We start from the raw sequence: 19132 nt of genomic DNA on the forward strand, positions 1-19132 counted from the left end.
CCGTTGGGCGCTTCTCACTCTTTCCCATTCTCCCCTCAAATCACCCCGCGTGGCTCTGTTCTTGACCATGGCTACCGTTCAGACCATCAACGTTACTCTTCCTTCCCTGCCTTCTGGCTGGAGTGCCGATAAGGACTTCAAGGCCGTTGGCACCGTCTCCGCTGCCACCCAGAGGAACCTCGAGCCTGTTGGCCCTCACTTCCTGGCCCACGCACGCAGAGTACGTATCTAGCGACCGATCCAGTGCGATAATGGCTCACTGCTAACAACCCTCCAGAAGCGCCACCACCGCACCTTCTCCGAGGATGAGCGTATCCAGGCCCAGCAGAACGTGAAGAGCACCGAGGACGAGGAGGATGATGACATCTCCGAGGACGAGGACCCTATGATGCTCTCCAGAGATGCCAAGGACTGGAAGGTATGCAATACCAAAATCGTCGATATAAGTATGATTCTTACACACTACAGAGCCAAGATCACTACCAGGTTCTCGGTCTGTCCAAGTACCGCTGGCGTGCCACCCCCGAGCAGATCAAGCGCGCCCACCGCAAGAAGGTCCTTCGCCACCACCCCGACAAGAAGGCCGCCATGGGTGACCGCGACGAGAACGACAGCTTCTTCAAGTGCATCCAGAAGGCTACTGAGGTTCTCCTGGACCCCACTAAGCGTCGTCAGTTCGACTCTGTAGACGAGGCTGCCGATGTCGAGCCCCCCACCAAGAAAGAGGCTGCCAAGGGCAACTTCTTCAAGCTCTGGCGCCCTGTCTTCGAGTCCGAGGGCCGTTTCTCCAAGATCCAGCCCGTGCCCCAGCTCGGTGACGAGAACAGCACCCAGGAGGAGGTCGAGACCTTCTACAACTTCTGGTATGACTTCGACAGCTGGCGTACCTTCGAGTACCTGGACGAGGATGTGCCGGATGACAACGAGAACCGTGACCAGAAGCGTCACATGGAGAAGAAGAACGCCAACGCCCGCCGCAAGCGCAAGACCGAGGACACCACCCGTCTCCGCCACCTTGTGGACGACTGCGCTGCTGGTGACGAGCGTATCAAGAAGTTCCGTAAGGCCGCTCGTGCCGACAAGGACCGCAAGCGTCTCGAAAAGGAGGCTGAGATCAAGCGTCTGGCCGAGGAGAAGGAGAAGGCCCGCCTGGAGGAGGAGCAGCGCAAGAAGGACGCCGAGGAGGCTGCCAAGGCCGAGCGTGAGCAGAACAAGAAGGCCAAGGAAGCCGCTAAGAACGCCGCCAAGAAGAACAAGCGTGTTCTCAAGGGCTCCGTCAAGGATGTCAACTACTTCGGCGAGGGTGGCGAGCCCTCCGCTGCTCAGGTTGACTCCGTTCTGGGCGATGTTGACCTCGTCATCAGCAAGATCGACGCTGAGGAGCTTGCTGGTCTGGCTGGACGCCTTACCGCTGCTGGCAAGGACGCTGCTGCCGTCAAGAACGTGTACGCCGAGGAGGTCAAGCGCCTGGTTGGTGCTGGCAAGCTGAAGGAGGGCGAGGCCAAGTTCTTTGCTTGAGCGGACTGGAGTATAGGATGTATGATGTCGATGGATTTACATGCTACGCAGGTGTGACCGAACTGGTCAACAAGGTATATAGATCGATAGAGTTGACTACAAAATAATGAGAGCAACGACCTTATGGAGTTCATCTGTTATTCGAAAATGCTATTCTACTTTCCGTAGTGTACAGTAGTCCGGGATGTTCCTAGCGTGCCCATCAGTCGCACCCTGCAGATTCATCTTGACTGGATTCTCCACAGAAGATGGACTACTGCAGTCCCATCGGAAGCGAGCTTTCAGTCTAAAAGACTACTATATGCCAAACCATCCGCTGGCAGAAGGCATTGCGGGCACGTGCCAGGGACGAGGAGTCCCGTGCTCCCCACTGGCTGAGTGGTTGAGCAATTGTCCAATGAAATGTCACCTCCTCTGTCTAAGTTATCCGCTTTTCCAAACTGGGCATTAGCGGGCATTTCCTTGTTGGCCAGTCAGCGACAATCGACTCGCAACGTGCAGAACATCTCACCAGATGGCATCAGCTGCAATTCTGCCATGTACAACAGCAGCCGACAACGTTCGACAATGCCGACGCAGACGCTGTGGGGATCTGGCATACTGGTGTCGTCGGTTAGACAAGTCTGGCCAATCGCAATTCCTTGATTAAATTGCTCCGGGCTAGAATAGTTGCGGCACGAATAACCACGCGCGTGATGGACCGGTATAGAGTTCACAGCAGCCGTGAAGAAAGATATAAAGATGTCCTCAGCAGCCCAAAATCATTTTGAATTTTTTTGTCTGGTGTGCTTCTCTGTGGATACTACGTCGGATCCCTCTCTTAATATATTTTCAGCTTTCGTCCGCTGATATAAAGGGCATCATGTTCACCAAGCAGTCCCTCGTGACCCTCCTCGGAGGTCTTTCTCTGGCTATGGCCCAGACCACCACGGAGGAATACCCCTCCTTGGCTGAGATTCGTGCCGCACAGGCTACGGTGCAGCCTTACTCTCCCGTTTCGAATGTCAAGGGACTGGCGTTCAACCGCTTTGTGAACATCTGGTTGGAGAACACCGTATGTCCTCAGCTGTTACATCTGGTATATGCAGGGGTTGAGCCACAGCTGACATGCCATTTCTGATAGGATTTTGATGCTGCTGCTGCCACCGAGCATCTGCCGGTGCTGGCCAAGAAGGGTCTCCTTTTGAACAACTTCTGGGCTATCACTCACCCTTCGGAGCCGAACTACTGCGCATCTGCTGCTGGTGACACTTTCGGCATGGACAATGATGACTTTCATCAGATTCCTTCCAATGTTTCTACCATAGCCGATTTGTTCGATACCAAGAACATCGCCTGGGGTGAATACCAGGAAGGCCTCCCCTACCCTGGGTACCAGGGTTACCGCTACCCCGAGAGCGGTGCCAACGACTATGTTCGCAAGCACAATCCTCTGATCCTGTTTGACTCGGTCACCGAAGATGCTCTCCGTCTGCGCCAAATCAAGAACTTCAGTAGCTTCTACGATGATCTGGAGAACCACCGTCTTCCGCAGTACATGTTCATCACTCCCAACATGACCAACGATGGCCACGACACCAACATCACCTTTTCCGGCGACTGGACTTGGAGCTTCCTATCTGAGCTTCTGGAGAACGATTACTTCACCAAGGATACTCTTATTATGCTTACCTTTGATGAGACCGGCACCTATGAAATTGGAAACAACATCTACACCTTCCTTCTCGGCGGCGCTGTCCCGGATGATCTTCTGGGTACCAAGGATGACACCTTCTACACCCACTATTCCGTCATCGCTTCCCTGTCTGCCAACTGGGGCCTCCCCTCCTTGGGCCGCTGGGACTGCGGTGCGAACCTGTTCAGCTGGCTGGCCAAGAAGACCGGCTATGTCAACTACGAGGTTGATACGAGCAACCTGTATATGAACGAGACTCACTGGGGTCCTCTGTCCGACGATGACTACAGCGAGTACTACGCTGGCTGGCCTGTTCCCACAACTGATGCCAGCTGCTCTGCTGGCAATGGAATTCTTTCTACAGTCAAGAAGACCTACGAGGGCTTGACTGCTACCTTCAACTACACCACCCCCTTTCCCTACGACTCTCGCAGCGGAAACAATGTCGGTGTGAAGTACAGCCGTACCCTGGTAAGACACTCCACTCCCCTTGCCTCTTATCTATTGAAAACTCTAACCCCGTGGTAGAAGAATGGCAAGGTCGAGTCCGGTACTTCCGAGTAAGCTGACGCGTCGACATTTTTGGCCGGGAGGATATCAAATGGAATGTGGACCCATGAATCTGATCTGTAATATACTAATGCAATAAATCAATTGATCTACTACCCTCCTCCATCATGCTCTGAAGTCCAACACAAAGCTCAAATAGCCCTGGATCGGGTCTCTACACATATCCAAGTTTCTGCCTTTGTCTGCAGGCGGACGTGTCACGGCGGGGTGAGCGTGACTCATGCACATAAACCCTGACTACCATCACCATGGCTTCTACAATCAAACAAACCGAAAAACAGGCCAAAAGCACCCTTCAAAACATCAGAGAGAAGTTCAAAATGTACCCTAGCACGGAGCACCTCCACGTAAGAGACGATTTCGAACTACAGCCGCCCGACCAAGTTGATATCAACCAAAGCCCCGAGAATGCCACCAACATCAGTATATTGGAAGACATCCCACCCAACGGCGGATACGGCTGGGTGTGCACATTCTGCGTATTCATGATCAACGTACACACCTGGGGCATTAACAGCGCCTGGGGTGTGATTCTAGACTACTACCTCTCGAACTCGACCTTCCCCGGCGCCAGCCACTTCGACTATGCCATCATCGGCGGGCTCCAGGTCTCCCTATCCCTTTTGATCGGACCCATCGTCACCAAATCCAACGAAATACTAGGCACAACCATCACTCTTCTCACCGGCACAGCCCTCATCTTCACCGGTCTCTTCGCCGCCTCCTACTCCACTCAAGTCTGGCACCTCGTACTCACCCAAGGCATCGCCTTCGGCTTCGGCATGGGCTTCCTCTACCTAACCGCCACCTCCATCCTCCCGAAATGGTTTTCCACCAAACGCAGCTTCTCCAGCGGCATTGCCGCCTCCGGCGCCGGCCTTGGCGGCCTCGCATACAACCTCGCCGCCGGCCGCGCCATCCAATCCATGGGCGTGCAATCCACCTACCGCATCCTCGCTTTCTGCGCCCTAGGCTCCCACCTCGTCTCTTTCCTCCTCCTCAAAGACCGGCCTCGCTCGCGCGCCCAACCCCGTCAACGAACCTTCAACCACCGCGACCTCGGCCACCTCGAAGTCCTCCTCATCATCGTATGGGGCATCTCCACTGACCTCGGATACATCACCCTTCTCTACTCCCTCCCCAACTACGCCTCCTCCATCGGCCTCTCCCCACAGCAGGGGTCCGTCGCCGGCGCTATCCTCAACCTCGGCCTTGTCCTTGGTCGTCCGGTCGTCGGCTACATCAGTGATGCCTACGGCCGAATCACCATCTCCATGGCTATGACAGCGTCGTGTGCCATTCTCTGTCTCGCTATCTGGATCCCTGCGCATTCATATGCACTCCTGCTTCTCTTCGCGGTGCTGTGCGGTATGGTCTGCGGGACGTTCTGGGGTACTATAGCCCCTGTGCTTACTGATGTGGTCGGGTTGAATCGTCTCCCGTCGACATTTGGGATGGTGTGCTTGATGCTGGTGGCGCCGAATCTGGTGGCCGAGGCCATTGCATTGAGTATGGCGGGCAGCGGGGCCGGCTATTTGAGTGCGCAGGTGTATGTTGCTTGTATGTTTGTGTTGGGGGCGGTGTGTTTGTGGATTCTGAGGTCGTGGAAGTTTTATGAGTTGGAGGTGAAGGGGGTGAGTGAGAGTGGGGAGGTGAGGAATGGTGGTGCTGGTGCTGGAATGGTAGAGTTCTTTAGGTGGATGAGACCGGGAAAGTTGTTCTTGAGGGGGAGGGTGTAGGTGATCCTGATGGTGCTGATAGGTACTTGATGCTATTGCAGTGGTTGGTTATAGAAGTAACATTTTCTGGATAATTAGATTTAGACCTAGCTATGGGCTCAATTTCTCTCTTATAATACCTATAGAAAAGTAACAGCCCGCCAATGAAATATAAAACAAAAGTTTGCATTTTGGAAATGTCCAGGTAAGATGGATGTATAAATCAGGCTGCACATGTCTGCTTCATGAATAATACCTCTGAAATCCGTATAAGACTTTGTTCATTTCTTTAAGCTTTTGTTGTAGAGTTGAGAAGCCTTTGTAGCAGGCATTACACACATAGTAGATGCCATACAGAATCAAGCAGTTGCAATAGGTTGGAAATGGTCTGCCCGACCGAGGAAGCGAAGACCTTGAAGGTAGTCAAGGGCTGGGTTGAGCACGCGGTGAATAGGCGCGCGCTATCAATCAGCTGAGTCTGCCCCGCATCGCTCAGCCGCCTCCCTCTGGCTCACACATTTCCATGGTCACCTATGCGTAACCGTAACGTAAACGGAATGGCGAGCGAGGACCCAATAGACTTTGCACATACTGCCATAGCCCAGGTCGCTAACATCGCGTCTTTACTGGGCGTTGAGTCCAAGCGACCATTATGTGGGCGTCTCGGGGCTGAGCTCTTCCTTGTCGCCAACTACATCGACACGGCTGCCTTAGACCAGGAGAGGCGACTGCGGCTGCGAATATCCAAGCTACTGCGAGATGTGGAGGCTATGTGCAATGTAAGTGTGGCAGAAAAATATAACTCACATCGATGGAGCCTGATGAGCTTGGAATAGTGGCCGAAGAATATACCAAGAAATGACTATCCTCTTCTTGAAGCGATAGCAAAGCCATTCCCTGACGTGACATCTTATGAGAAGGCCCAGAAAAAGATTCGACGAGGACTTGATCAGCTTACCGCGTGTCCTCGTGACGCCGAGGTGGCCATTACCCATATCCAAAAATTCATTGAGCGCAATCGCAAGTCATCTAGGCGCGATGAGAGTGGAGGTATCGGCTCTAGAAGAAGAGCTGCTCGCCCAGAGCGCTCAGATCTTGCTAACGAGATTGCTCATCGAGTTCTACGAGAGCAAATGTGCTGTACTTGCCAGACCAATGGAGTGCGTAGGCAGGTGGAGAGAGGACACCTAGTGTGTCTCCTGCTACAGCCACCTTCCCAGTCAGTGGCCAGTAACAATCTGGTGCAATTTGATATGCTGTTCTCATCAAAGCCCTTCTGGAACCAGTCACAGCTCACTCACTGGCAAGATATCGAGCTGCTTGTGCCAAACGACCATACTCACGGCAAAAAGTGCGTCCGATTTTTTGATGGAGATGACGGATATAGAGATGAGAAGGCCAACAATCTATCTGCAAAAATGAGGCAACGAACAGACAAAGGCCAATTCTGCGGTTTACTCGAATCAGCCAAAGGCTGGCGCCTTTGCCTCTCTATTGAAGACCATAAGCTCTATCATTTCTTAGAGCCCCACAAGCAGAAAGTCGACCATATTCCGGGGATATCTTTGGCCGAAATCCTCAGCATCTACCATCTAACGGCACGAATGAAGCTTGTACTAGCTTATATAATAGCATACTCTGTCTGGCAGTACTACGATACAGATTGGATGCGAACAAAATGGACAAGCGAGAATATTCAATTCATGAGGGAAAGTGATACCTCCGGGGATAGGTGCCAGGGTAAGCTTTTTACCTGGAAACCATATGTATCCGTGGAATTCAAAGATGAAGGTCCGCTGTGCTACGAACAATATAAGATACCAGGGATGGTGCATGTTTACCCAAGGATCAGAGCCCTTGGTATTATGCTGGTTGAGATAGGTCTTGGTTTTCCGCTTCCCGAGCGTGAGAATCAACTTGCCCAGCAGTCCTTTGCCGCCGAAGTGAATACTGAACTGCTCACAGCCATCAACTACGCAAGGGATGAAGAGCGCTGGAAGAATTTCGACTACCCTGACTATATGAGTTCAATATGCCACTGTTTGGAGCCCGGCACATTCGACCAGGCAGCTTGTGCTGAAGGTTTATCTGCCTCTGAACAGAGACAAAACCTCAAGCAACGAAGAAACATGTTATACGAGAAAGTTGTGTTTCCGCTTGAGAACCTTCTACAGGGCACGAAATGGATCGACAACTATGACAAGATAGCCCCGCTCAATGTCCTTTCCCAGGATGCAAAAATGAAAGAAGCCAATGTACCGGACAATCCTGACAAGGGCAAAGCGCTAGAGCGCAGGAGAAAGCGCACTGAAAGCGAGAAAAACGCTAGCAACTGGCTATTAGACTTGAAAGAGTTTAACAGGGAGCTAGCTCAAGTTGCACCAGCAGCGGGATCAAGCGGGGTATCCCGGCGCGTACGGATAGCGATTTTGGACACTGGTTACGACGATAATGCCCCGTTTTTCTTTTCACCTGCTGTTATGGAACGTCTTAAAGGCTGGAAGGACTGGGTTGATGGTTCGAGCCAGCCCGAAGATTGTCATGGACATGGCACTCATTTGGTGTCTCTCGTTCTGAAGTGCGCTCCCGATGCGGATATTTATGTAGCACGCATTGCCAAAAGCCCCCATCAACTCTTAAATTCCAGCGAGAAAGTTGCAGACGTTAGTGCTCCGAAGGAGGAAATATTGAATGTGACTCAGCTGACTCCCTTAGGCGATTTCTTGGGCAAGTAAAGAATGGAAAGCCGACATCATCTCCATGTCGTTCGGCTTTGCAGACGAACAGCCGTGTATCAGTGACGCAATTCGCGAAGCGCTATACAAACGCAAAGATTCCATTCTTTTTTTTGCAGCCGCGTCAAACTATGGGGCCAATGATCGAGAGATGTTCCCCGCCAGACACGAGTCTGTCATCTCTATTCGAGGGACGAATTCAAACGGCCTATTTGCAGACTTTAACCCCCCCAAGCATGAAGATGAACCGGTAGTTTTCGGGACTCTTGGCATAGACGTTCCTTCTGCGTGGCCCAACTCTGATGGCGAAGAGCATAGGTCTGGAACATCAGTTGCTACGGCCATAGCGGCCGGAATAGCAGGGTCTCTTCTGGGATACATTAGTTCCCGCCCTCCCGAGAAACCATTCTACAATGCCAAATTCCGAGCCTGGACACGTCGGGGTATGAATGCAATCTTCAGGGCCATATCCTCTAACACGCTCCAGTCAGGTTATTTGTACCTGACGGTACGGGGATTGATAGGTATTCCGGAGGATGCCCGGTGGGCAAAAATTGGCGGCAGGTTATCTGGGCTCTGATTATGAGAACTGATTACTCTATGTCAGGGATTACTCCCAACTATCGAAGAAATACAGCTGACTCGACTATCCCCCTCTCCAATTTCTGTCACATTCATACTCCCTTGGTCATGATCACTGGATAAAGTGCCCGGATCAGCTGAACCTATGATGATCTCTTCCACGGCATCGTCGTCCTCATCTGTCTCATCTTCATCATCTTTGCCCAAGTAGGCGGCCTTGTGCCTCAGCTCATCGTATTTAACTCTATCGCCTTTCCAACTCTTGACTTCTATCTTGAGAAGCTGATATGCAAACACTATATCCTCGCCCGCCCGCCAAGTATCTGATTCTTCTGTGCTGGTCAATTTGGCGAGATTAGCTCCAGCGCCAACCTGAATTCCCGGCGATGGAATATTGCCGCCAACCTCAATCTCCCCATTGTGGCGCTGGTTGTTCTCCATACTGGCGGTAAATCCTTTCGCTATCATGAGACCCGTAACCATGTAAACAGGGTTCCTGAGCCCAGGAATCCTGCCTGCCTTGGTCACAGCCTGAACCCGAGGGGACTTTAGACGTGCTTGGATCTCTTCTAGCGAAGGGTCGGTGACAAAGTATACTGTCTCCAGTTGGTCCATCGTATAGTTTGATCGCACATCGCTACCCCGTCCGCCCGATAGCTTTCCGGATACCGTCTGCAGGAACACTGCCCACAAGCTCATCGAGACATCGCGGCTGTCGCCTCGTTCAATACTTCGCTCGTAGTCCGTAAATCTTTCTATCCGCGGGTAAACTTTCTCTAGCGTCGTCGCATCGACAGTTGTCAAGGCTCGGTGCGGTCGTAGGGGGTGTGATATTATGTTCCCTAATCCGATAGGGCCCGTTCCTGGCTTGAAATGGAAGTTGGGAGAGAGGATATACGTGGGTTGCTGTGCCATTTATATGGAAAATTCAAGAGAAAAAAGCCAGAAGATTCCCGAAAGAAGACAGGAAAGAGGAAAGGAACAAGTTCGTTCTCATCGTACTGAAGTAAGAGCCGTGCAGCAGGAGCGGGGTCGGATCAATATTAGACCAGCGAGACTAGTGAGGCTGCAACCCCTCAGCTGATCCTATCTACTTGAGCACATCTCCACGTCGCATTTGGCGACTACGTACGCAACGAGATACCTGACAGCCATGGAGCGGGGTCTCAAAGAAGCTGCACAGCAATGCGTCGACCTCTTCACACAGTGCTTGGAATATCCACCACTCATGGAAAACGAGTGGGCTGAGAACCGCCTTGCTGATATGAACTTATGGATATCAGGCACCGGAGCCTGCGCCAGAGGACGAGCTTCTTTGGACTCGAGACTAGCTTCGAGGCCCGAAGCTCATGATGTCATCGTCAATTTATTGTTCCTGCTAAGTACTATGATTGACGAATGCCTAAAAAGAAGCCAAACACAAGACTTTTCGCGTGCTCATCATAATGGGGAAGATCCTGCCTCTTCTGAGAACGAAAGACAAGGGCGAGCATTTTCCCCATGGTCCGATGATTCCAGCTCTGATGGCCAGTCGACAGACCGTCATGAGTTACGGAACCCATCCGGGAATCTGTTGTATGAGTCAATGTATGACATTGAGTCGATGATGGATCAACTTTCCCGGGTCGCAGTTGCCATTCGTCGCTCTGGACGGCGCTCACGATTGCAAAAGGCAGACCAACTGTTTAACGCATCAGAGCACCAGGAGCTGGAAGGCCACCTTGTCGGAATGTTACTCTGTCAACTAAATGGTCGTATCCAAGAAAGAGACCCATCGCAATTGGATGAAGTACAATTGCGGTTGGTACACTGCAACCTCAAGCGTCGAAATCGCTTTTTGTATTCTCAAAGGCACGCCATGGGTCTGGATGCAGGCGATGTTCGACGCGCACCTGTGCCGAAACCATCTGGATCAGAACAGAAGGAGACACCTCCAAAAAACCCGTGTTGGGAATCCTCAAATAATAGCCCAATGCACGCCAATAACACCGTAATCACGGGGACCAGTGCCTCCAGATTGTCCGATGGCTTTCAGTTACCACAACCAGGCCACACACTACACCAAATAGACCACGCTAAATCCGTCACGCTTTCCGCAGTATCAACCACTGCACTCGAAGTAGATTACCCGCGCCCGCCTCAGCTGAAAGATGATGCGCGGCTCTTTCGGTGTCCCTGTTGCTGCGAAGCGCTTCCTGCAAAAATGACAGATGAAATCAGGTGGAGGTGATGTTCTCGACGCAGAACCAATCACGGCCAAGCTAACACAAGAGCAGGAAGCATATCGAAGATGATTTGAGCCCCTACACCTGTGTTTTGGCTAGTTGTGATCAGCCTTATGTCCTCTTCAATACAAAGGATAGTTGGCGACAGCACATGCTGAAGGATCACAGCAGCATGGAATATTGGACCTGTTTTGCATGTGGTGATGGGTCTCAATTCTCAAACAGGGAAGCCTTTGTACAACACACAGAGTCCTTTCATGCTGCGACCGTTCCACTAGCCCATATACCAGTCCTGGTGGAGTTGTCAAAAAAGACAATACCATCAGAAATCCGACACTGTCCACTGTGCAATTGGCCAGCAGACGATGAAGTCGAAGTGGAAAAAGATGCATTGTTCAGTCATATCGCTAAGGAGGTCCACTCTTTCTCGCTCCGGGCATTACCATGGGCGGATGATAACGGACAAGAGATTGATGAAAATTATTACAACAGCTCCGAAAAGGTCTACGACTGGCTGGTTAAGAATAACATTCAGAAGAATCCTAGCATAGAACGACCTCCCCGCGAGGAGAGGTTATGGTATGATGTCTACTTTCAGGAAAATGCTTATTTCACTTGCATCTCAGAAGCGTCGTCTTCAAATGAGCTTGCTTCCGACGAATCGAGGCAAAACGAACTGGATGAACTTAAAAGGGTGAATGAGATCGAGTCTCAAGGACAGAACAGTGAAGCAAATGCAAATATAAAACTTCATTCCTCGACGTTTGATACACAGGGAGATGATGGAGAGCAAGCTGAGGAGCTTGATATACCCATGGAACCTCGCGAGACCAAGCTTGGTGAAGATCTTTATGACCTTCAGGAAACACCTTCAATTGCTTTGAGCGACATCGTGGAGGACGCGGAAGGCCATCTCTCAATACCCGCCTATGTTTGGGGCCACTCCTCGAATTCAAAAAAAGCGGTGCTTTTTTACTTGGACACGATGACTACTGACAATTTTATGTCTCTCAGGATTGCGCAGGAATTAGAGGTTCCATTGCAACCCATTACACCAAAGCTCTTGATCCCCATCCCCAGTGATGAAGCAAATCAAACGAGCCTGACGGTACAATTTCAAACTGAGGCGAACTGGCATTTCGAACAACATTTCACGACTTCTACCACTAAGTTCTTAGTCCTGGACACGGACAAGTACGACGTAATTCTTGGGATGGAGGATACTTCTAGATACGAGTTGCTTCCACCTCTAAGTCCAGACCCGGATATGTTTGATGTAGGAGGCCCGGTAGAACTAGAGGTGGAACAGGGGAGTTTGCCTAGGAAACCAGACAGGCCTCGGTCACTGGGCGCAAGGTTGAGGTCATTGTTTAAAAGGAAACCGGGCTAATAAATTAGGTCCACGGTTGTGAGATCTCAGTCAGCTTTTCCCGATCCCGTGGGGTGCTTGCGTATTAATAAAATCGATGACTCTCAAAGATCATTTATCTAATTTTAAAGATAGGATAAAGCAGCTTATACTATTAGACAACCTTCCAAGCCATGTGACTAGAATCTTAATCCTAGTAGGGACAACTGGTCTAAAAATCAAGAACTTACCATGAAACAACTATATAACTAGTGACTGGAGAAATTTACCTGGCTAAGGCAGGGAATATATGAGATATGGCATTCTAATCACCTGTAGTAGCGCAACTCACATAAAGTAAGCTAATAAGAGATATTATGCATTCTGAGTCTGTTGACTCGAAATAGTATTCCAAGAGAATTCAATTTTCAAATGCGCACTAGCACTAGCGTGAACACTAACAGCAGACTACAGATGTCTCGCTTGACAGAATAGATTATTTTATTTTTCATCCACACCTGTACGAGATGCGTTTACTCCCATACCAAGTTTAATGTGGAATTTAAAAACAGAAAGGTTTTCCGGGTCCCTAGTACTTCATATGCGGTCTGAATTAGGTTGACAATCGCAGCCTAGACTATATAGCCTTCACCCTTACAGTGACAGAACACATGATATAAGTCATCATCTTGTTGCAATCATTGAAGCAATTCCTTTTTTCCCCTATCCTCCTCAGCACCCTTAATTTTGGCGAATGCTCAAGCGGTCATGACTTATTACTCTACGGCCATGGGACCATCAAAAGTAGGATATTCTCTTCCTGCATATTAGCAGAAAATTGGATTATACTAACCCTAATAGACCATCCAGCTAGACGGCCATGAAATCAAAGCAACAAAGGTTGAGCACCTAGATCCACGTCGAACAGTGTACCGCTTTCACCTCGAGCCAGACTCATCATGCTATCGACATATAATCCCAGAACCAGCCACATCTATCATAATCAAGCAACAAAAAGAAGACTGGGAGGAAGAGTTCAAGGACGAGAAAACAGCCTACACCAAGCTAAAAGACCTCCAGGGAGAAGTTATCCCATTTTATTACGGCCAGGGGTACTACGATGGCCTACCTGCACTTTTATTATCAGACATCATGGGGATTACTTTGGATGATCTGGCTCGCAGCAGTGAAGAAGCCCCTGAGAAGCTGATAGAGTCTTATCTGGAAGATGTCTTTGATAAGCTTTCAAAGTATAAGGCTTATTATCTAGATCAGAAATTGGATAACTTTATACTATGTGGTGATAAAGATTTTGGGTATTGTAAGGTGATGGCTGTTGATCTCGAGCAGGTTGAAATTCCGGATCAAGTTCGTCCATGGCATTGGTCTATCAATCAGGAGGGGGCAAGGTCTTTGATGGAAGAGTTTAGGTATAGACGGAATCTGAGGCACGATTCAGATCCGCTTGAGATATGGAAGGCTGGACAGGATAAGGGTGTTTCATAGTGGGTTAGATGATTCTGTCCGCACCGTGATTAGGGAAAAGGAAAGTGTAGCAAGTCAACAGTGCACCATTCCGCTGATAACCCTCGATATAAAGTAAAGCTCATAGTATGCGTATACTGAGTTCTTCTAAAAGCCATCAACGAGTGTTTGCTCTACTCATGTTATGGCTATATCATTTGGAGAAAGTTATCAATTCGATCCATGCGGATAAGAAGCAGCCCCCGGCTAAACTTCAGGCTAAACCTTCCCCCCGCACCTCACCGAAATCGCCCCACATTATGATTCAATGCCAGTCGACAACTTCAACTGAAACATGAACCAATTCAATAACACCCAGTCACCAACATCCACAACTCATCCCTACTTACTACAGCGCATACATAAAAGGGAGCAAGGGAGTAACCATGGACTTCCCAACCAGACCACCACCCTCCCTAGAAGCCCTTCAACGCTACTACATTGGTAAAGACATCGGCTCGGTCCCCAAACCCGCGGTTGTCCTAGATGTAGCCATAATCAAGCACCATTGTGCATCCATGTTGGATGCATTGAAAGCATTGGATGTGGGGTTCCGTGCACATGTCAAGACACACAAAGTATGCTCCTCCCATTTACCCACCTCTCAATTCCACGGTATGTGATGGCTAATGTTAAGACAGACTCCCCAAATCGCCCGCCTCCAAGCTGGGGAGGACAAATCCATACCCGCAAACTTTGTCATCTCCACCCTTCTGGAAGGGGAGACTCTACTCCCATTATTCAAGGAACTCCGGGCCGCCGGGAGAAAGCTGAATGTTCTCTACGGCATACCTCTTGTGCCTTCACAAGTTCCCAGGTTGGCTGCGTTAGCGCGCGAACTAGGCGAGGGAAGTATCGCTGTTATGATTGATCATCCTGATCAGGTGCCATATCTGACCGAGTTTCGGGAACTGGCGGGCCATGCACCGTCGGTGTTTCTCAAGGTGGATTCTGGATATCATCGGGCAGGACTCCCGCCTTCCATGCTGAACAAGGGGGGCTTGATCGAGAAAGTTATTTCTGGGGAGACGAAGGGGGAGCTGGTTCTGCTTGGGGTTTACTCGCATAACAGTTTGAGTTATGGGGGTGATACGCCAGAGGAGGTAATGGGGTTCTTAGTGCAAGAGATCACCGGGTGTCGGGAGGCATTGAGGAAGAATAAGGATCTGTTTACTTTGCCCGGTGGTAAGAGGAGGGAGTTAGTGGTTAGTGTCGGGGCTACGCCGCAGGTGGTTGTGGTGAAGAAGTTACTTGAGGATGAGGGGCAACTGAATGAGGAGGCAAGGCGGTTGAAGAGCTTATTGCATGAGAAGGATGTGGATGGTAAGTTGTCAGTCAAAGTTGAGCTTCATGCGGGTGTCTACCCGGTTCTGGATATGCAGCAATTGGGCACGAATATCCATCCCACTGCGGATGCAGAGAAAGAGGTTGGCATCTCGGTGGTGGCCGAGGTATGCAGTGTGTATAATGATGCCGAGCGGTCGAAGCCTGAGGCTTTGGTGGCTGCTGGGTCGTTGGCTTTGGGGAGGGAGCCGTGCAAGTTCTATCCGGGATGGGGAGTGGTCGGGGATTGGAGACGAGAGAAGGGGTCATCGCGATTGATTGTGGATCGGATCAGCCAGGAACATGCGATTGTTGCCTGGGAAGGAGAATATAGCTCTGCGATTCCACTCAAGGTCGGACAGACTGTCAGGATATATCCGAATCATGCGTGCGTGACGGGGGCTATGTATGGGTGGTATCTGGTGGTGGATTCGAGTCGGGATGGGGATGGATCGACTATTGTGGATGTTTGGCCGAGACCGACGGGGTGGTGATTGAACCCTTTCGAGTATCTATAATTCATTGGATAAACAAGCACCCAGGTTCCTCTCTACTCTCTGTAGTGGATATAATATGTTTCCCTTATCGGTCATGCCATTGACCAGTTGGCACCTAATATCAAGTAGCCGGCCTAATAAAAAGGGCGTTGTCTTTATTGTCTTTTTCTTTGGCCAGAACACAGTTCAACTCCCACTGCATATCCCTCCCCAGTACGTCAAGAATGACCACACTCTCACAATGCTGGCTGTTCAACTTGAAGCTGAATCAATGGAATCTCCACCTCGGCCCCGCCAACCAATCACGGGATTATCTTCGGCTTCCCGCGCCGTCTCCGCTCGTTCTCCCATCCGCTCTCCATGCCTCTGAACTTAGCACCGATTCCCTCCAATCTCCCACTCCTCTAGCGCTAAGCCCCCTTATTTCACACCAATGCCGCCTAGTAGACGGCCGCGTACCGACCCCATCGTCCGCGTCCGCACCGGTTGCTGGGCCTGCAGACGCCGCAAGAAGAAATGTGATGAAGCCAAGCCCATCTGTGGGGGATGCGTGCGGAATAAGCTCACCTGCCAGTGGCCGACCATCATCCCAGGCCAACCCAAAGCCAACAATATCTCCTTCATGCCTGAAGAGGATGGCCATCATGATCGACAGTCAAATGAAAATGGACCTCCTCGACAGATGAGCGTGAACCGGGAAACGTCCAGCTCGATCGAGTCCCGTTCTACCTCCCCATCTTCCCCGGAGGAGATACTACGGGAGTCTAACTCCCCAGAAGACACGTCTCGCGAGCCTCCTGCATCAGGTCCCTTGACTTCAATGGACCTTGCTCCGACTCCTGCCATCGGCAGCAGCCAAGTCCTGGGAACGTCTGCCTCCGTTAGCAATCTACTCCCCCGGAGCCTGTCCATGTTTCCGGGCCATGGACCAGACTCTTATCAGCTGCTGAGCCACTATTTAGCGACGACAGCCGACTGCATGGCCAACGGGTCTACCCCAATCAATCCATTTTTGGTTCAGATCGTGCCCCTCGCTTTCAGCAGCGATCTTCTGCTCCAGCTCGTTCTGACGCAGAGTGCTGCCCATCGGGCATTTCGCTGTCACAAGGAGTCTGACGAGGTGGCACAGAAACACTACACCTCAGCCCTTCAGCTATTCCGAAAAGGCGTTACCGATTTTATTGACGGAAAAGAATCAAATCCGCTCATGCTGACGGTAGGAGCGTTGGTGATGTGCTTTACAGAGGTATGCCTACATTACGAGGTAACTGAACGTCGCTAACGACCGCAGACGGCCAAAGGCGATATGAACGGCACGATATTTGACCATCTGACTGCTGCCAATTCTCTTCTTACTCGACTGCTCTCACAAAGCGATACAGCGGTACCCAAAGACTTGAAAGACTTTGTTATCGAATACTACACCTACACTGCGGCCGTGAGCATGATCTCTGTTGATGCTCGCGTCAGTACTCAACTGTTCTTGAACTTCGACCTCGAACAGCGGGCGCGTCAGCTGCTGCAATCAGAATATGTGGGGAATTTATGTGGTTGCTGGCTGGAGTTGTTGCTGCTGATCCCATGTATATTCGACCTAGGTCGGCAGTGGATGATGCATGATGGCCGGCCAGCTATGCCCACTGCGGATGATATTGCCATGTTCAGCTCCCTGCAAGTACAGATCATGCGGTGGACACCATATGCCTCGGTCAGCCCGGAGGTATTCCTAGCAGGGCGGATCTTCCAGCAGGCGATGCTCCTCTATCTCTACACCGCGCTAGGCGGGTTCTCCCAGGCGGAGAACGGCATGTATCAGGGATTGATCGATACCGCGATTACAGAGGCGATGACTTATCTAGGGCAGCTGTCTGGGACCGCGCGGATCAACTCCGGTCTCTGCTGGCCAATCGCTGTAGTGGGGTCCTGCCTAACCAATGCAGAACACCAGGATAGTCTACGCCGCCGGCTCACCGTCATGGTGAACACATTCGGCCTTGGCAACATGCAAAGAACTCTACTCATACTGGAACACATGTGGCAGATGCCGCTGGACGAAACCGGCCCATGGAACATCTGCCGCGCCATGCAACGGAATCAAATATGGATATCGTTTGCCTAATCAACCAGTCTATCATACAATCATCACTCATAGCGTCCTGACCAGACAGGTCGCTGCTTATTGACCCAGGTTCTTGGGGGCCTCAGTGGCAGGACCCTCAGGGGTCACATACGCCTTGGTCAGACCACCATCGACGACGAAGTCAGCTGCGTTGACGAAGCTGCTCTCATCGCTAGCCAGGAAGATGACGGCGTGGGCCTGCTCAATGGCCTCTCCGAAACGACCAGTGGGGAAGTGAACCTCGCGACGGAAGCGCTTCTCCTTGTCGTCACCGAGCCAATCCTGCAGAAGGGGGGTGCTGCATTCATTAGCTTCATCTCAAAATACACGAACGGTATATACTCACTTAAGCGGAGCGGGACACAAAGAGTTGAACCGGAAACCTGCATCATCATAATAATCAGCACCATCCCACACGCACAGCAGCAGCGCAGCAAGCAGCAACTCACCCTCCCTAGCATGCACAATGGCCAACTCGCGAGTCATAGCCAACACCGCCCCCTTACTAGCCGTATACGCCAACTGAGGCGTAGCAGCACCAACCAAAGCAACCATACTAGCCGTGTTGATAATACTTCCCTTCTTCTTGCCATGCTTCCTGAGACTCTTGACAGCATGCTTGCATCCATACCACACACCCTTGACGTTAATGTTCATGGTCAAGTCCCAGATCGCCTCGGGAGTCTCCTCCGAGTCGCCATCCTTCGCATGCATAATGCCCGCATTGTTGAAAATGACATCCAATCCACCCCAGGCATCCAGATGTCCCACGGCAGCTTCCACATCAGCCTCCTTGGAGACATCGACAACGCGAGTCTCCACCTTGCCGGAACGTTCGGGCACAACCTCGTTCACTTTGTTCAGGGCCTTTTCAAGTCCGGGGCCGCTGACATCGGTCATCAGCACGGAGGCGCCCTCGCGGAGCATGAGGATGGTGGTTTCGAGACCGATGCCTCTGCATGAAACAGTATTGTTAGCTCATTGCTTCCCACCTATTCAAAAGAGAGGAGGAGAAAGAGGGAGAGGGGAGAGAACAATACCCCGCAGCACCAGTAACGAGCGCATTCTTTCCAGCAAGTCGTCCAACCATTGTGCTAGATTATAAGATAATTGTCTGTGTATGTATGTATGTATGTATATATGTTCTTGCAATAAAGTGAAAGAATAGAATCAAAGATGAACCGATAATCGAAAAAGAGAGCGAAGATGGCCACGGTTATAAGTAGTACGGAGTACAGCCACACCAGAATTACCCTTGCTCGATAACCAGTTACCTAAAGAATAAGCTAAATAGCTAC

General features: G+C 50.8%; 9 protein-coding genes across 9 annotated transcripts; 7 read left to right on the forward strand and 2 right to left on the reverse strand.

The window, feature by feature from the left end:
- Window positions 1-34: 34 nt before the first annotated feature.
- BO83DRAFT_357265 (putative ribosome associated DnaJ chaperone Zuotin) lies at window positions 35-1638 on the forward strand. The gene is made up of 3 exons (XM_025529239.1): window positions 35-220; window positions 278-418; window positions 469-1638. Exons 1-3 carry the CDS (start codon window positions 68-70, stop codon window positions 1516-1518), a joined length of 1344 nt encoding a protein of 447 aa, XP_025390236.1. The 5' UTR covers window positions 35-67; the 3' UTR covers window positions 1519-1638.
- A 404-nt stretch (window positions 1639-2042) lies between these two features.
- Window positions 2043-3812, forward strand: BO83DRAFT_406898 (putative acid phosphatase). Its single transcript, XM_025533912.1, has 3 exons — window positions 2043-2572; window positions 2642-3664; window positions 3722-3812. Exons 1-3 carry the CDS (start codon window positions 2381-2383, stop codon window positions 3755-3757), a joined length of 1251 nt encoding a protein of 416 aa, XP_025390237.1. The 5' UTR covers window positions 2043-2380; the 3' UTR covers window positions 3758-3812.
- Window positions 3813-4011: 199 nt separating this feature from the next.
- On the forward strand, window positions 4012-5502 carry BO83DRAFT_357271 (MFS general substrate transporter; the record flags this gene model as incomplete). The annotated part of the gene is made up of 1 exon (XM_025529240.1): window positions 4012-5502. The coding sequence occupies one exon, from the start codon at window positions 4012-4014 to the stop codon at window positions 5500-5502; it is 1491 nt and encodes a 496-aa protein (XP_025390238.1).
- A 509-nt stretch (window positions 5503-6011) lies between these two features.
- Window positions 6012-8808, forward strand: BO83DRAFT_227693 (S8/S53 family peptidase; the record flags this gene model as incomplete). Its single annotated transcript, XM_025526871.1, has 3 exons — window positions 6012-6260; window positions 6318-8144; window positions 8197-8808. 3 exons carry the CDS (start codon window positions 6015-6017, stop codon window positions 8794-8796), a joined length of 2673 nt encoding a protein of 890 aa, XP_025390239.1. The 3' UTR covers window positions 8797-8808.
- On the reverse strand, window positions 8778-9777 carry BO83DRAFT_415749 (uncharacterized protein). Its single transcript, XM_025534658.1, has one exon. It carries the CDS (start codon window positions 9711-9713, stop codon window positions 8820-8822), a length of 894 nt encoding a protein of 297 aa, XP_025390240.1. The 5' UTR covers window positions 9714-9777; the 3' UTR covers window positions 8778-8819.
- Window positions 9778-9908: 131 nt separating this feature from the next.
- Window positions 9909-13877, forward strand: BO83DRAFT_435923 (retropepsin-like aspartic protease; the record flags this gene model as incomplete). Its single annotated transcript, XM_025535921.1, has 3 exons — window positions 9909-11024; window positions 11075-12299; window positions 13233-13877. The coding sequence occupies exons 1-3, from the start codon at window positions 9952-9954 to the stop codon at window positions 13875-13877; spliced, it is 2943 nt and encodes a 980-aa protein (XP_025390241.1). The 5' UTR covers window positions 9909-9951.
- Window positions 13878-14193: 316 nt separating this feature from the next.
- Window positions 14194-15750, forward strand: BO83DRAFT_334325 (uncharacterized protein). Its single transcript, XM_025528372.1, has 2 exons — window positions 14194-14473; window positions 14537-15750. The coding sequence occupies exons 1-2, from the start codon at window positions 14282-14284 to the stop codon at window positions 15710-15712; spliced, it is 1368 nt and encodes a 455-aa protein (XP_025390242.1). The 5' UTR covers window positions 14194-14281; the 3' UTR covers window positions 15713-15750.
- A 398-nt stretch (window positions 15751-16148) lies between these two features.
- On the forward strand, window positions 16149-17834 carry BO83DRAFT_397287 (Zn(II)2Cys6 transcription factor; the record flags this gene model as incomplete). The annotated part of the gene is made up of 2 exons (XM_025533181.1): window positions 16149-16961; window positions 17007-17834. 2 exons carry the CDS (start codon window positions 16149-16151, stop codon window positions 17832-17834), a joined length of 1641 nt encoding a protein of 546 aa, XP_025390243.1.
- Window positions 17820-19016, reverse strand: BO83DRAFT_376858 (oxidoreductase, short-chain dehydrogenase/reductase family). Its single transcript, XM_025530837.1, has 4 exons — window positions 18875-19016; window positions 18284-18789; window positions 18181-18217; window positions 17820-18132 (listed from the first exon to the last, which is right to left on the reverse strand). Exons 1-4 carry the CDS (start codon window positions 18922-18924, stop codon window positions 17892-17894), a joined length of 834 nt encoding a protein of 277 aa, XP_025390244.1. The 5' UTR covers window positions 18925-19016; the 3' UTR covers window positions 17820-17891.
- Window positions 19017-19132: the final 116 nt, after the last annotated feature.

Source organism: Aspergillus eucalypticola, assembly GCF_003184535.1.
Source record: "Aspergillus eucalypticola CBS 122712 chromosome Unknown BO83scaffold_7, whole genome shotgun sequence".
Classification (NCBI taxonomy): domain Eukaryota; kingdom Fungi; phylum Ascomycota; class Eurotiomycetes; order Eurotiales; family Aspergillaceae; genus Aspergillus; species Aspergillus eucalypticola.